Source organism: Megascapheus bottae, chromosome 2 (genome assembly GCF_031878675.1).
Source record: "Megascapheus bottae isolate mThoBot1 chromosome 2, mThoBot2.hap1, whole genome shotgun sequence".
In the NCBI taxonomy this organism is placed as follows: Eukaryota; Metazoa; Chordata; class Mammalia; order Rodentia; family Geomyidae; genus Megascapheus; species Megascapheus bottae.
The window spans coordinates 92,550,754-92,566,105 of NC_143510.1; the positions used below are offsets into that span (position 1 = coordinate 92,550,754).

Consider the following 15,352-nt stretch of genomic DNA (forward strand, 5'->3'; position numbering starts at 1 on the left):
TCCATTTCATGGCAGCATGGATTCCTGGAGACCCAGGACTTAGAGCTTCTGGATCCTTCTCAGCCTAAGGCAGTGGGCTGTTCCAGAACCCCGGGAGAGGCAGGGAGGACGACTCCCCTCAGAATCTGAGGATGTTTCTGTGGGAGAGGGGAGCCGGCAGGCCACACAGGGCCCCTCTTCCAGGGGACACCTGCAATAGCATCATCTGGTGTGGACTTTTGACACTAACAATGAGAGAGTAGACAAAAATGTATCACTAAACGGCATGACATTTCCCTAACCACTCCCGAAGTTGTTATTATTATTAATTATTATTACTTAGGGCCAGTTTTGGGGCTTGACTCAGGGTCTGTGCACTGTCTCTGAACATCTTTTGTTCAGGGCTAGCACTCCATCTCTAGAACCTGTCTCCACTTTTGGCTTTCTGGTGGTTAATTGGAGATAAGAATCTGATGGACTTTCTTGCCTGGGCTAGCTTTGAACCTCAATCTTCAGAATTCAGGTTTCTTAGTAGCTAGGATTATAAGCCCGAGCCACTAAGCCTAGCTCCAATGTTCTCTTTAAATGCTACTAAGATCAAAAATGCACTTGAAGGTGCTACTAGTTTATAACCAGTTTATTTAGCATTATAATTAGCCATTGAAACTAAGGCCATGGTCTTCCAGCTTTAACAGGCCTCAGCCATTATCTTTCTTTCCCACACATCTCTCTGATTTGGGAACTACCTTCCCGGTCTGCCTTGGAAACTGCCATTCTCGAGGGTGGGGATTTTTTAAAGTCTTGGCAGAAGCCCCAGAGAAATTTCCAAACTCCTGCCGAATTTGATGTACAGCTGGCCTGGGCAGCCATGTCCGGCTGGGCCCCATGGGGGAAGGATCTGGGCCTTCCCCACCCAGACACACCAGCAGGAGGCGCTGGAGTACAGGATATGGTGACCACTGCTAGTCTTTTTTTTTTTCCTAGACTGAGAATGGTGTTGAGAGTCTGCTGGGAAAAAGAATGGTATATTTATTATTTGGGCCCTAATTCTCTTTTCCAAGTGAGCAAAGATGGGGATCCCCTGCTTGGGCCTAAGATTATGAGGTGTCTGGGAATTGGGGGAGGGGAAGGAACTGAGCGAGCAGCAGAGCTGATGGCCTGGTCCTCAAGGTGGGACAGGCCTCTGTGTGTGTGTGTGTGTGTGTGTGTGTGTGTGTGTGTGTGTGTGTGTGTGTGTGTGTGTGTGTAAGCAGGCAAGAAAGTCCATCAGGTCTTGCAGGGAGGCTATTTGCTCCTGGCCCACCGCCTGCCTGCCTGACCCGTCTACTTTGGATTCTCATGTAAGAAGCTGGGGCTGGGACGTAGCTTGAGTGGAAGAGGCCCTGCCTAGTCAACTCAAGGCTTGGAGTTCAAACTCAGTACTGCCATTCCTTCTTTCCAAAAGAAAAGAGACATGACGGTGTTGCTGAGAGGATCATTACAGCCATGAGGTTGTGGGGAAGGGGCCCAATGGGGTCGACCCGCCCCCCACCCCCGGACCCTTAACACAGACACCTCCTCCTGCAGCCAGGAACCTCTGGACTGCTCTGGTAATGACTTGGGCAGGAATTTATTTGTCACTGGAGGGTTGTGGGCGAGGGCAAAGGAGTCTACTGTTCACTGAAGTTCACCATGCAATGCTTCCAGTAGAGCCCCATGGTCAGATCAGGAAAGACAGGGGTGGGGGAAGTTTCAAGCAGGGTTTGTGTGACAGCCACCAAATCCCTTGTGGTTATAGCCAGCAGCTAGGATGCGAGTGGGGCCGTAGTGTCGCCTCTAGCGGGGCACAGCACACAGCTTGTAGGGGGCCGGCATCACCACAGTTTCATAGATCCCAAGGGTGCTGGGCCGGGGCTGGCCCGCGGGCACCGAGAAGCTGAAGCGCTGCAGGAGGCAGGTGAAGAAGAGGAAGAGCTCCATGCGTGCCAGGGGCTCCCCGAGGCACACGCGGCGGCCTGTGGGGGACAGCGAGCGGGATCGGTCAGCTGGGGCCTGGGGCCACCTCGCAGCCACCCTGTGACCCCAGCACGGGCCAGGGAGCCGGGCCCCACGCACCTGCTGAGAAGGGCATGAAGGCCTCGGGCTTCACAAAGCGGCCCTGGGCGTCCAGGAAGTGCGCGGGGTGGAAGCGGAAGGGCTGCTCCCAGACGCGCTCGTCCTTCAGCACCGAGGACAGGTTGGTGAGCAGCGTGGTGCCCTGGTGGAGGGGTGAGGTGAGGGGCGCACAGGACCCCCCACTCCCTCTCCTGTCACGAAATCCGTGGCCACTGCCCTGGTCCACGTGCGTTCTTCCATCTGCCCCTGGGCCACGGCAGCTCAAGGGTGCCGCCTTTGTGGCCCCAGTGGGAGGAGACACTGTGCTCGTTGGCCTGCAGGCCTTGTCTCCTGATGGTGACCCTCTCTCTGGCCCTGCAGGTCTGCCTTTCCCCTGACTCCAGGGATGCTCAGCACAAGAAGGAACTTTCCACCTGCATCCCACATCACCCAGACTAGAAAATGGGAGTCCCAAATTGTAGTACCTGCACCATGTACAGGCTAAGTGGTGGTGGAGGTGGATGGTCACTGGGTGATGGACGAGGCTTTACCTTGGGGATGAGGAAGCCTCGGACCTCAATGTCCCGAGTGGTCATGTGGGGAGCACCCACTGGGGCAATGTCCGCAAAGCGCTGCACCTCGTGGATCACTGCGTTGGTGAAGGGCATGCGGGCCTGGTCCTCCATCTCCGGCCGCCGCCCCTGCCCGATCACCTCATCGATCTCCTCCTGCACGAGGCCTGCGTGGACGAGCAGGGTCAGGGCAGTCAGTTCCCAAGCCCCGGCCCCGAGCTCCCCACCTCTGTGTTGACAGTCCAGTCCAGCTTAGGCCGAGTCCCTGCTCCAATGTCCCGCCCCACCCCCGCAGCCCCAGCTGGCTCACGCTGCACATCGGGGTGCAGGATCATGAGCAGCAGGGCCCAGGACAGCGTGGTGGACGAGGTCACCATGCCCGCCGCGAACAGGTCCGCCAACACCATCCGCAGGTTGGCCTTGTTGAAGCTGCTCTCCGGGCTCCCTTGGGCCTGTGGGAGAGCAAGGAGGGTCTGGGCCTGGGCAGCAGAGGACAAGGCCCCAGATGCCCTCCACTGGCACCCCAATCTGTGGGGTGGGGGTGGTCACACCTCACCTTCTCCACCTCAGCCTGGAAGGCGTCGGTCAGGTCTCGGGAAGGCTCGGCCGGGTCCCGGGTCCTCCTGTGCTCGTCCAGCAGCTTGTCCAGAAGGGCCATGAAGGCCTTCAATGCGGGGAAGATCTTGCCAGGCAGTCCTGGGATGTGCAGGAGGATGGGGACCGCGTTCAGCAGCTGTGAGAGCACAGGAGGCAGAGTCCAGATGTGTTCCCTACACAGCTGGACCATTCTCAGACCCTGTGTCTTCCAGGATGGACACAGGCCCTATCTGTCCCTTCTAGTCCCCACTCTCCTTCCCTAGTTCCAGCATCCTTGCTCTTTCTGCTCCAGGGACAGAGCAGCCCAGGGGATCACTCTCTAGACCTTCCTGGCCCTTGGTCCTGTCCTCATGCCCATTGTGTGAGTTCCTCCAGATCTTGGCCTGACCTTCTCTGATGTATCCCCATGGCATCCTGCACAAATCCTCCCCCTGGAGCTCAAGCTACAGGGAGCTGGCCCTGTAGATTCCCCTGCGTTCTCACTTGGAAGGTAGCAGTTGATTCTTCCTTCAAAACGGCCTGCAACAGCTCCAGCAACCTGTCCAGGAGGGCATCGTCATAGTCAAAGCGACGAGCGTAGATGAGGGAGGAGATCACGTTGCACACTGATTTGTTCAGGAGAGTGTTGGGGCTGAAGGGGCGACCTGGAAGCAGGAAGGAGGTCAGAGAGTTAATCTCATCCTTGTCCACCACATTCCATCTGTCAGCTGGCGTCCCTCCTGCCATCACTCACCAGAGTGGTCAGCGAAGGCCTCACAGAGGCAGCCGGCCTCCTCAGTCACCCACTGCTCCAGTGACTTCTTGCCCAGGCCGAAGTTTCTCAAGGTGGACACAGAGAATCTCCTCTGATCTCTCCAGGCATTGCTGTAGCGGGCCATAACTATACCTGTGGGAGGGGCGAAGAGGTGGACCTGAAGCAATTAGTGACAGAGACATGACCCAAACCCCGCCTCCTCCTTGCCTCCAATCAGTCCTGAGGACTCCACACTGGCCCCATCTCCACTACTGCCTGTAATTTGCAAGACAGGTTATACAAGGATCCCTCCAATGGGAGCCATGTGCATGGCCCAGGCCCCCCTCCTGCCCTCCTCACCAGATTGCTGCCCCGCCTCCCGCTGAACTCAGGTGCACCCAGGGCACTCCCACTGCCTCCCCTGAACTGCTCTTTCCTGGCCCCTTTTGGCTCTCCTACGTGCACTGCCCATCTGTCCCCCCAGGGGGCCCCTGTCCTTAGGTCACTGTCCCGCAGTTCAGTCCCTCGGCCTCCTGTTGCCCTTTGCCTTGAGATCTGGGTCCGAAGCCCAGGTGTTCTAAGATGGGCATGGGTGGACGGTCAGCGGTGTCCTCGTTGTGCTTCACCAGGGCCTCACGCACGGCCTCCAGCCCGTTGAGCACCACCACTGGATTCCTGAACATCTGGAGACTGACCACCTCCCCGAAGCGGTGCTGCAGCTGTAGAGGGAGTCCCACAATCATATCATCCACCACCCCCGTTTCAAACACCCTCAGGTCATGGGCACCCAAGTGAATTAAGCAGGGTAAGCAGGAGGCCTGGGCTCTGCTCAGGGAACCCTCCCTGGAAAGGACCACTGGCTGTCAGCTCCCCAGAAACCCCAAAGTATCCACAGGAGCTCCAGGCATGCAGTGTGCACAAGACACAGACGTCCCCAGGGAGTGTGACCCCACAGGGAAGACCCCAAGATCACAGAGCAGCAGCAGATTCCAGTGGACACTGCCTCTCTCTACCTCATGACCACCTGAAAGGCTGCCCAGTGCTCAGCCCCTCTGATAATCGGGAAACACGAGAAGAGGACATGACCTGGGCTTTGTGCACCAGCACTGAAACCCACTGCCGCGTCTCACCCCAGCCTCTGCCTGCCACACTGGGGTCTCGACAGCCCAGACTGCAATCACGCCCTGCACTGCCTGTCCCAGGAAGCTTCTCAGCTCCTGGGCTGAGCTCCCTGGGTGGCCTGTGGCTTCCCAGCTCTATGTCTGGGCTTCCACGTGTCCTCTGCTGCCCACCACCAGCTCCTCACCTTGTAGAAGCAGTATGGCAGGTTCTGGAAATCCATGTGCAGCAGGTTTCCCAGTACTGGCAGGGGCACAGGGCCTGGTGGGTAGCGAGCAGCCCAGCGCTGGCGCCGGTGCATCAGGTCCAGCAGGAGCAGGAAGATGGCCAGGGCCAGGGCCACAGGCCACAGCGCTTCCCCTGTCAGCAGCCCCATGGCTGCCTCGCTGCCCACTGGACTCCTCTGGGCACCACTGCCCACACCCAGGACCGGGCTGTGCACTCAACCAACCTGGGAGGTCCCTCAGAAAGGTAAGGAGGCTGACCTTTGTCTCCTGCCACGAATCCACCCTGGCAGCCATCCATGGCACTGGTGGGGTCAGGGCAGCTCCTGGGCTGGGGCAGCTGCGGAGCTCTGTCCCTCTTAGCTCTCCCACTGCTACTCAGGGCCACTGGGACCAGGGCAGACCCAGCAGGGACCCATCCTTCATGCTGCACACACTGCTGTCTGCAGGCTGTCTGTCCCCACTCTTCCTCCCCAGTGGACCCTGTCATGTGCCACAGCGTCTCCTCAGTCATGTCCTTCCCTTCCCTCACCTCTTCTTAGAAAACAGCTTTCTCACGTCTGCTCCTGAGGATCCTGCCTTCCCTTGTCGTGAGCTGGGCTGATTGAGAGACTGGAATGGGGAGCTGGGAGGGAGAGGCCCTCCCTCCATCTGCATCAGTCCCTGTCTCCTCCCAGGATGGAATGCCCGCCTGAGGCTGGCTCCCTTCCACACAGATGAGCTTCCGTGGGACCCCAACCCCTGGAGCCCAAAGGATGGGCCTGGTCATGGCCTTCTGCCCACAGAGCTCTGAGTTCTCCTGGGAAGAGTCCGGGCATGTGTGTCCTTGTCGGGGTCTGCTTGGCTTTTCTCCCTGTCTGCAGGAAGGCCCCAGGCTTTGTCCTGCAGCTCTACTCTGATGCTCTTTTCCCAGTCTATTCCTTCCCCAAGGTCCAACCCCCGCCTCTCTCATCCTTCTGTGTAATGGTTCACAAGGAGTTTTGGGGGTCCCTATTAGGGGACCAGGATTCCTGTCTCCCTTACCTTCCATGGCACACTTTCCATGTCAGACCTCCACATACCTAATCACACACATCCCTCATACCTGCCTGGAGGCCAGATCCCTGCAAACCAACTGTGACACACAACTCGCATGCTCCTTGACGGGCTAGAGAGTCAGATGCGGGTCCATGGCTCAGGTATTGCAACATCAGTTCCCAGGGCTCTGTGGGAGTCCTGGCCTCTCCTGGCTCAGACTTCCTGGAAGGGGCCTCTCCTCAGTGAGTTTCAAATCCATATGGGGCCTGGCCCAGCCTATGTTCTCTCACCTGATCCTGGGAGATGGAAGTTGAGATGTCAAGAGGCAAAGTGGCGTTATGGCTCATGTAGTAGAGCACTGGCCTTGAGGAAGCCCAAGGACAATGCCCAGACTCTCAGTTCAAGCCCCAAGAGTAGCCAAAAGATATAAATAAATAAATAATTGAGGCTTGGCTGAGAGTTTGGCCTGGTGATAGAGTGTTTGCCCAGCATGTAGAAAGACCGATGGTTGATTCCTAGGTAGCACATACATAGCAGAGCTGGAATCGATGCTGTGGCTCAAGTGGTAGAGTTCTAGCCTTGAGAAAGCTCAAGAACAGTGCTTAAGCCCCGAGTTCAAGCCCTAGGACTGGCAAACAAAAATTGCTGCTGGGAGCTCATGAATTTCCCTGATCCATTTCATGGCAGCATGGATTCCTGGAGACCCAGGACTTAGAGCTTCTGGATCCTTCTCAGCCTAAGGCAGTGGGCTGTTCCAGAACCCCGGGAGAGGCAGGGAGGACGACTCCCCTCAGAATCTGAGGATGTTTCTGTGGGAGAGGGGAGCCGGCAGGCCACACAGGGCCCCTCTTCCAGGGGACACCTGCAATAGCATCATCTGGTGTGGACTTTTGACACTAACAATGAGAGAGTAGACAAAAATGTATCACTAAACGGCATGACATTTCCCTAACCACTCCCGAAGTTGTTATTATTATTAATTATTATTACTTAGGGCCAGTTTTGGGGCTTGACTCAGGGTCTGTGCACTGTCTCTGAACATCTTTTGTTCAGGGCTAGCACTCCATCTCTAGAACCTGTCTCCACTTTTGGCTTTCTGGTGGTTAATTGGAGATAAGAATCTGATGGACTTTCTTGCCTGGGCTAGCTTTGAACCTCAATCTTCAGAATTCAGGTTTCTTAGTAGCTAGGATTATAAGCCCGAGCCACTAAGCCTAGCTCCAATGTTCTCTTTAAATGCTACTAAGACCAAAAATGCACTTGAAGGTGCTACTAGTTTATAACCAGTTTATTTAGCATTATAATTAGCCATTGAACCTAAGGCCATGGTCTTCCAGCTTTAACAGGCCTCAGCCATTATCTTTCTTTCTTTCCCACACATCTCTCTGATTTGGGAACTACCTTCCCGGTCTGCCTTGGAAACTGCCATTCTCGAGGGTGGGGATTTTTTAAAGTCTTGGCAGAAGCCCCAGAGAAATTTCCAAACTCCTGCCGAATTTGATGTACAGCTGGCCTGGGCAGCCATGTCCGGCTGGGCCCCATGGGGGAAGGATCTGGGCCTTCCCCACCCAGACACACCAGCAGGAGGCACTGGAGTACAGGATATGGTGACCACTGCTAGTCTTTTTTTTTTTTCCTAGACTGAGAATGGTGTTGAGAGTCTGCTGGGAAAAAGAATGGTATATTTATTATTTGGGCCCTAATTCTCTTTTCCAAGTGAGCAAAGATGGGGATCCCCTGCTTGGGCCTAAGATTATGAGGGGTCTGGGAATTGGGGGAGGGGAAGGAACTGAGCGAGCAGCAGAGCTGATGGCCTGGTCCTCAAGGTGGGACAGGCCTCTGTGTGTGTGTGTGTGTGTGTGTGTGTGTGTGTGTGTGTGTGTGTGTGTGTGTGTGTGTGTGTGTGTGTAAGCAGGCAAGAAAGTCCATCAGGTCTTGCAGGGAGGCTATTTGCTCCTGGCCCACCGCCTGCCTGCCTGACCCGTCTACTTTGGATTCTCATGTAAGAAGCTGGGGCTGGGACGTAGCTTGAGTGGAAGAGGCCCTGCCTAGTCAACTCAAGGCTTGGAGTTCAAAGTCAGTACTGCCATTCCTTCTTTCCAAAAGAAAAGAGACATGACGGTGTTGCTGAGAGGATCATTACAGCCATGAGGTTGTGGGGAAGGGGCCCAATGGGGTCGACCCGCCCCCCACCCCCGGACCCTTAACACAGACACCTCCTCCTGCAGCCAGGAACCTCTGGACTGCTCTGGTAATGACTTGGGCAGGAATTTATTTGTCACTGGAGGGTTGTGGGCGAGGGCAAAGGAGTCTACTGTTCACTGAAGTTCACCATGCAATGCTTCCAGTAGAGCCCCATGGTCAGATCAGGAAAGACAGGGGTGGGGGAAGTTTCAAGCAGGGTTTGTGTGACAGCCACCAAATCCCTTGTGGTTATAGCCAGCAGCTAGGATGCGAGTGGGGCCGTAGTGTCGCCTCTAGCGGGGCACAGCACACAGCTTGTAGGGGGCCGGCATCACCACAGTTTCATAGATCCCAAGGGTGCTGGGCCGGGGCTGGCCCGCGGGCACCGAGAAGCTGAAGCGCTGCAGGAGGCAGGTGAAGAAGAGGAAGAGCTCCATGCGTGCCAGGGGCTCCCCGAGGCACACGCGGCGGCCTGTGGGGGACAGCGAGCGGGATCGGTCAGCTGGGGCCTGGGGCCACCTCGCAGCCACCCTGTGACCCCAGCACGGGCCAGGGAGCCGGGCCCCACGCACCTGCTGAGAAGGGCATGAAGGCCTCGGGCTTCACAAAGCGGCCCTGGGCGTCCAGGAAGTGCGCGGGGTGGAAGCGGAAGGGCTGCTCCCAGACGCGCTCGTCCTTCAGCACCGAGGACAGGTTGGTGAGCAGCGTGGTGCCCTGGTGGAGGGGTGAGGTGAGGGGCGCACAGGACCCCCCACTCCCTCTCCTGTCACGAAATCCGTGGCCACTGCCCTGGTCCACGTGCGTTCTTCCATCTGCCCCTGGGCCACGGCAGCTCAAGGGTGCCGCCTTTGTGGCCCCAGTGGGAGGAGACACTGTGCTCGTTGGCCTGCAGGCCTTGTCTCCTGATGGTGACCCTCTCTCTGGCCCTGCAGGTCTGCCTTTCCCCTGACTCCAGGGATGCTCAGCACAAGAAGGAACTTTCCACCTGCATCCCACATCACCCAGACTAGAAAATGGGAGTCCCAAATTGTAGTACCTGCACCATGTACAGGCTAAGTGGTGGTGGAGGTGGATGGTCACTGGGTGATGGACGAGGCTTTACCTTGGGGATGAGGAAGCCTCGGACCTCAATGTCCCGAGTGGTCATGTGGGGAGCACCCACTGGGGCAATGTCCGCAAAGCGCTGCACCTCGTGGATCACTGCGTTGGTGAAGGGCATGCGGGCCTGGTCCTCCATCTCCGGCCGCCGCCCCTGCCCGATCACCTCATCGATCTCCTCCTGCACGCGGCCTGCGGGGACAAGCAGGGCCACAGCAGTCAGTCTCCAGGCCTGGGCCAGGCCCCGCCTCTGTGTTGACAGTCCAGTCCAGGAGAGGCCGAGTCCCTGCTCCACTACCCCCCACCCCACCCCGCAGCCCCAGCTGGCTCACGCTGCACATCGGGGTGCAGGATCATGAGCAGCAGGGCCCAGGACAGCGTGGTGGACGAGGTCACCATGCCCGCCGCGAACAGGTCCGCCAACACCATCCGCAGGTTGGCCTTGTTGAAGCTGCTCTCCGGGCTCCCTTGGGCCTGTGGGAGAGCAAGGAGGGTCTGGGCCTGGGCAGCAGAGGACAAGGCCACAGATGCCCTCCACTGGCACCCCAATCGGTGGGGTGGGGGTGGTCACACCTCACCTTCTCCACCTCAGCCTGGAAGGCGTCGGTCAGGTCTCGGGAAGGCTCGGCCGGGTCCCGGGTCCTCCTGTGCTCGTCCAGCAGCTCGTCCAGAAGGGCCATGAAGGCCTTCAATGCGGGGAAGATCTTGCCAGGCAGTCCTGGGATGTGCAGGAGGATGGGGACCACGTTCAGCAGCTGTGAGAGCACAGGAGGCAGAGTCCAGATGTGTTCCCTACACAGCTGGACCATTCTCAGACCCTGTGTCTTCCAGGATGGACACAGGCCCTATCTGTCCCTTCTAGTCCCCACTCTCCTTCCCTAGTTCCAGCATCCTTGCTCTTTCTGCTCCAGGGACAGAGCAGCCCAGGGGATCACTCTCTAGACCTTCCTGGCCCTTGGTCCTGTCCTCATGCCCATTGTGTGAGTTCCTCCAGATCTTGGCCTGACCTTCTCTGATGTATCCCCATGGCATCCTGCACAAATCCTCCCCCTGGAGCTCAAGCTGCAGGGAGCTGGCCCTGTAGATTCCCCTGCGTTCTCACTTGGAAGGTAGCAGTTGATTCTTCCTTCAAAACGGCCTGCAACAGCTCCAGCAACCTGTCCAGGAGGGCATCGTCATAGTCAAAGCGACGAGCGTAGATGAGGGAGGAGATCACGTTGCACACTGATTTGTTCAGGAGAGTGTTGGGGCTGAAGGGGCGACCTGGAAGCAGGAAGGAGGTCAGAGAGTTAATCTCATCCTTGTCCACCACATTCCATCTGTCAGCTGGCGTCCCTCCTGCCATCACTCACCAGAGTGGTCAGCGAAGGCCTCACAGAGGCAGCCGGCCTCCTCAGTCACCCACTGCTCCAGTGACTTCTTGCCCAGGCCGAAGTTTCTCAAGGTGGACACAGAGAATCTCCTCTGATCTCTCCAGGCATTGCTGTAGCGGGCCATAACTATACCTGTGGGAGGGGCGAAGAGGTGGACCTGAAGCAATTAGTGACAGAGACATGACCCAAACCCCGCCTCCTCCTTGCCTCCAATCAGTCCTGAGGACTCCACACTGGCCCCATCTCCACTACTGCCTGTAATTTGCAAGACAGGTTATACAAGGATCCCTCCAATGGGAGCCATGTGCATGGCCCAGGCCCCCCTCCTGCCCTCCTCACCAGATTGCTGCCCCGCCTCCCGCTGAACTCAGGTGCACCCAGGGCACTCCCACTGCCTCCCCTGAACTGCTCTTTCCTGGCCCCTTTTGGCTCTCCTACGTGCACTGCCCATCTGTCCCCCCAGGGGGCCCCTGTCCTTAGGTCACTGTCCCGCAGTTCAGTCCCTCGGCCTCCTGTTGCCCTTTGCCTTGAGATCTGGGTCCGAAGCCCAGGTGTTCTAAGATGGGCATGGGTGGACGGTCAGCGGTGTCCTCGTTGTGCTTCACCAGGGCCTCACGCACGGCCTCCAGCCCGTTGAGCACCACCACTGGATTCCTGAACATCTGGAGACTGACCACCTCCCCGAAGCGGTGCTGCAGCTGTAGAGGGAGTCCCACAATCATATCATCCACCACCCCCGTTTCAAACACCCTCAGGTCATGGGCACCCAAGTGAATTAAGCAGGGTAAGCAGGAGGCCTGGGCTCTGCTCAGGGAACCCTCCCTGGAAAGGACCACTGGCTGTCAGCTCCCCAGAAACCCCAAAGTATCCACAGGAGCTCCAGGCATGCAGTGTGCACAAGACACAGACGTCCCCAGGGAGTGTGACCCCACAGGGAAGACCCCAAGATCACAGAGCAGCAGCAGATTCCAGTGGACACTGCCTCTCTCTACCTCATGACCACCTGAAAGGCTGCCCAGTGCTCAGCCCCTCTGATAATCGGGAAACACGAGAAGAGGACATGACCTGGGCTTTGTGCACCAGCACTGAAACCCACTGCCGCGTCTCACCCCAGCCTCTGCCTGCCACACTGGGGTCTCGACAGCCCAGACTGCAATCACGCCCTGCACTGCCTGTCCCAGGAAGCTTCTCAGCTCCTGGGCTGAGCTCCCTGGGTGGCCTGTGGCTTCCCAGCTCTATGTCTGGGCTTCCACGTGTCCTCTGCTGCCCACCACCAGCTCCTCACCTTGTAGAAGCAGTATGGCAGGTTCTGGAAATCCATGTGCAGCAGGTTTCCCAGTACTGGCAGGGGCACAGGGCCTGGTGGGTAGCGAGCAGCCCAGCGCTGGCGCCGGTGCATCAGGTCCAGCAGGAGCAGGAAGATGGCCAGGGCCAGGGCCACAGGCCACAGCGCTTCCCCTGTCAGCAGCCCCATGGCTGCCTCGCTGCCCACTGGACTCCTCTGGGCACCACTGCCCACACCCAGGACCGGGCTGTGCACTCAACCAACCTGGGAGGTCCCTCAGAAAGGTAAGGAGGCTGACCTTTGTCTCCTGCCACGAATCCACCCTGGCAGCCATCCATGGCACTGGTGGGGTCAGGGCAGCTCCTGGGCTGGGGCAGCTGCGGAGCTCTGTCCCTCTTAGCTCTCCCACTGCTACTCAGGGCCACTGGGACCAGGGCAGACCCAGCAGGGACCCATCCTTCATGCTGCACACACTGCTGTCTGCAGGCTGTCTGTCCCCACTCTTCCTCCCCAGTGGACCCTGTCATGTGCCACAGCGTCTCCTCAGTCATGTCCTTCCCTTCCCTCACCTCTTCTTAGAAAACAGCTTTCTCACGTCTGCTCCTGAGGATCCTGCCTTCCCTTGTCGTGAGCTGGGCTGATTGAGAGACTGGAATGGGGAGCTGGGAGGGAGAGGCCCTCCCTCCATCTGCATCAGTCCCTGTCTCCTCCCAGGATGGAATGCCCGCCTGAGGCTGGCTCCCTTCCACACAGATGAGCTTCCGTGGGACCCCAACCCCTGGAGCCCAAAGGATGGGCCTGGTCATGGCCTTCTGCCCACAGAGCTCTGAGTTCTCCTGGGAAGAGTCCGGGCATGTGTGTCCTTGTCGGGGTCTGCTTGGCTTTTCTCCCTGTCTGCAGGAAGGCCCCAGGCTTTGTACTGCAGCTCTACTCTGATGCTCTTTTCCCAGTCTATTCCTTCCCCAAGGTCCAACCCCCGCCTCTCTCATCCTTCTGTGTAATGGTTCACAAGGAGTTTTGGGGGTCCCTATTAGGGGACCAGGATTCCTGTCTCCCTTACCTTCCATGGCACACTTTCCATGTCAGACCTCCACATACCTAATCACACACATCCCTCATACCTGCCTGGAGGCCAGATCCCTGCAAACCAACTGTGACACACAACTCGCATGCTCCTTGACGGGCTAGAGAGTCAGATGCGGGTCCATGGCTCAGGTATTGCAACATCAGTTCCCAGGGCTCTGTGGGAGTCCTGGCCTCTCCTGGCTCAGACTTCCCGGAAGGGGCCTCTCCTCAGTGAGTTTCAAATCCATATGGGGCCTGGCCCAGCCTATGTTCTCTCACCTGATCCTGGGAGATGGAAGTTGAGATGTCAAGAGGCAAAGTGGCGTTATGGCTCATGTAGTAGAGCACTGGCCTTGAGGAAGCCCAAGGACAATGCCCAGACTCTCAGTTCAAGCCCCAAGAGTAGCCAAAAGATATAAATAAATAAATAATTGAGGCTTGGCTGAGAGTTTGGCCTGGTGATAGAGTGTTTGCCCAGCATGTAGAAAGACCGATGGTTGATTCCTAGGTAGCACATACATAGCAGAGCTGGAATCGATGCTGTGGCTCAAGTGGTAGAGTTCTAGCCTTGAGAAAGCTCAAGAACAGTGCTTAAGCCCCGAGTTCAAGCCCTAGGACTGGCAAACAAAAATTGCTGCTGGGAGCTCATGAATTTCCCTGATCCATTTCATGGCAGCATGGATTCCTGGAGACCCAGGACTTAGAGCTTCTGGATCCTTCTCAGCCTAAGGCAGTGGGCTGTTCCAGAACCCCGGGAGAGGCAGGGAGGACGACTCCCCTCAGAATCTGAGGATGTTTCTGTGGGAGAGGGGAGCCGGCAGGCCACACAGGGCCCCTCTTCCAGGGGACACCTGCAATAGCATCATCTGGTGTGGACTTTTGACACTAACAATGAGAGAGTAGACAAAAATGTATCACTAAACGGCATGACATTTCCCTAACCACTCCCGAAGTTGTTATTATTATTAATTATTATTACTTAGGGCCAGTTTTGGGGCTTGACTCAGGGTCTGGGCACTGTCTCTGAACATCTTTTGTTCAGGGCTAGCACTCCATCTCTAGAACCTGTCTCCACTTTTGGCTTTCTGGTGGTTAATTGGAGATAAGAATCTGATGGACTTTCTTGCCTGGGCTAGCTTTGAACCTCAATCTTCAGAATTCAGGTTTCTTAGTAGCTAGGATTATAAGCCCGAGCCACTAAGCCTAGCTCCAATGTTCTCTTTAAATGCTACTAAGACCAAAAATGCACTTGAAGGTGCTACTAGTTTATAACCAGTTTATTTAGCATTATAATTAGCCATTGAACCTAAGGCCATGGTCTTCCAGCTTTAACAGGCCTCAGCCATTATCTTTCTTTCTTTCCCACACATCTCTCTGATTTGGGAACTACCTTCCCGGTCTGCCTTGGAAACTGCCATTCTCGAGGGTGGGGATTTTTTAAAGTCTTGGCAGAAGCCCCAGAGAAATTTCCAAACTCCTGCCGAATTTGATGTACAGCTGGCCTGGGCAGCCATGTCCGGCTGGGCCCCATGGGGGAAGGATCTGGGCCTTCCCCACCCAGACACACCAGCAGGAGGCACTGGAGTACAGGATATGGTGACCACTGCTAGTCTTTTTTTTTTTTCCTAGACTGAGAATGGTGTTGAGAGTCTGCTGGGAAAAAGAATGGTATATTTATTATTTGGGCCCTAATTCTCTTTTCCAAGTGAGCAAAGATGGGGATCCCCTGCTTGGGCCTAAGATTATGAGGGGTCTGGGAATTGGGGGAGGGGAAGGAACTGAGCGAGCAGCAGAGCTGATGGCCTGGTCCTCAAGGTGGGACAGGCCTCTGTGTGTGTGTGTGTGTGTGTGTGTGTGTGTGTGTGTGTGTGTGTGTGTGTTTGTGTGTGTGTGTAAGCAGGCAAGAAAGTCCATCAGGTCTTGCAGGGAGGCTATTTGCTCCTGGCCCACCGCCTGCCTGCCTGACCCGTCTACTTTGGATTCTCATGTAAGAAGCTGGGGCTGGGACGTAGCTTGAGTGGAAGAGGCCCTGC

The 15,352-nt window shown here is 56.9% G+C and overlaps 2 protein-coding genes across 2 annotated transcripts; both read right to left on the minus strand.

Moving 5' to 3' along the window:
- Positions 1–1,569: 1,569 nt before the first annotated feature.
- LOC150067639 (cytochrome P450 2D17-like) lies at positions 1,570–5,537 on the minus strand. The gene is made up of 9 exons (XM_090328836.1): positions 5,261–5,537; positions 4,502–4,673; positions 3,955–4,107; positions 3,705–3,865; positions 3,181–3,357; positions 2,935–3,076; positions 2,604–2,791; positions 2,074–2,215; positions 1,570–1,973 (listed from the first exon to the last, which is right to left on the minus strand). The coding sequence occupies exons 1-9, from the start codon at positions 5,447–5,449 to the stop codon at positions 1,795–1,797; spliced, it is 1,503 nt and encodes a 500-aa protein (XP_090184962.1). The 5' UTR covers positions 5,450–5,537; the 3' UTR covers positions 1,570–1,794.
- A 3,029-nt stretch (positions 5,538–8,566) lies between these two features.
- Positions 8,567–12,534, minus strand: LOC150067640 (cytochrome P450 2D17-like). The gene is made up of 9 exons (XM_090328837.1): positions 12,255–12,534; positions 11,496–11,667; positions 10,949–11,101; positions 10,699–10,859; positions 10,175–10,351; positions 9,907–10,070; positions 9,601–9,820; positions 9,071–9,212; positions 8,567–8,970 (listed from the first exon to the last, which is right to left on the minus strand). The coding sequence occupies exons 1-9, from the start codon at positions 12,441–12,443 to the stop codon at positions 8,792–8,794; spliced, it is 1,557 nt and encodes a 518-aa protein (XP_090184963.1). The 5' UTR covers positions 12,444–12,534; the 3' UTR covers positions 8,567–8,791.
- Between the last annotated feature and the right edge of the window lie 2,818 nt (positions 12,535–15,352).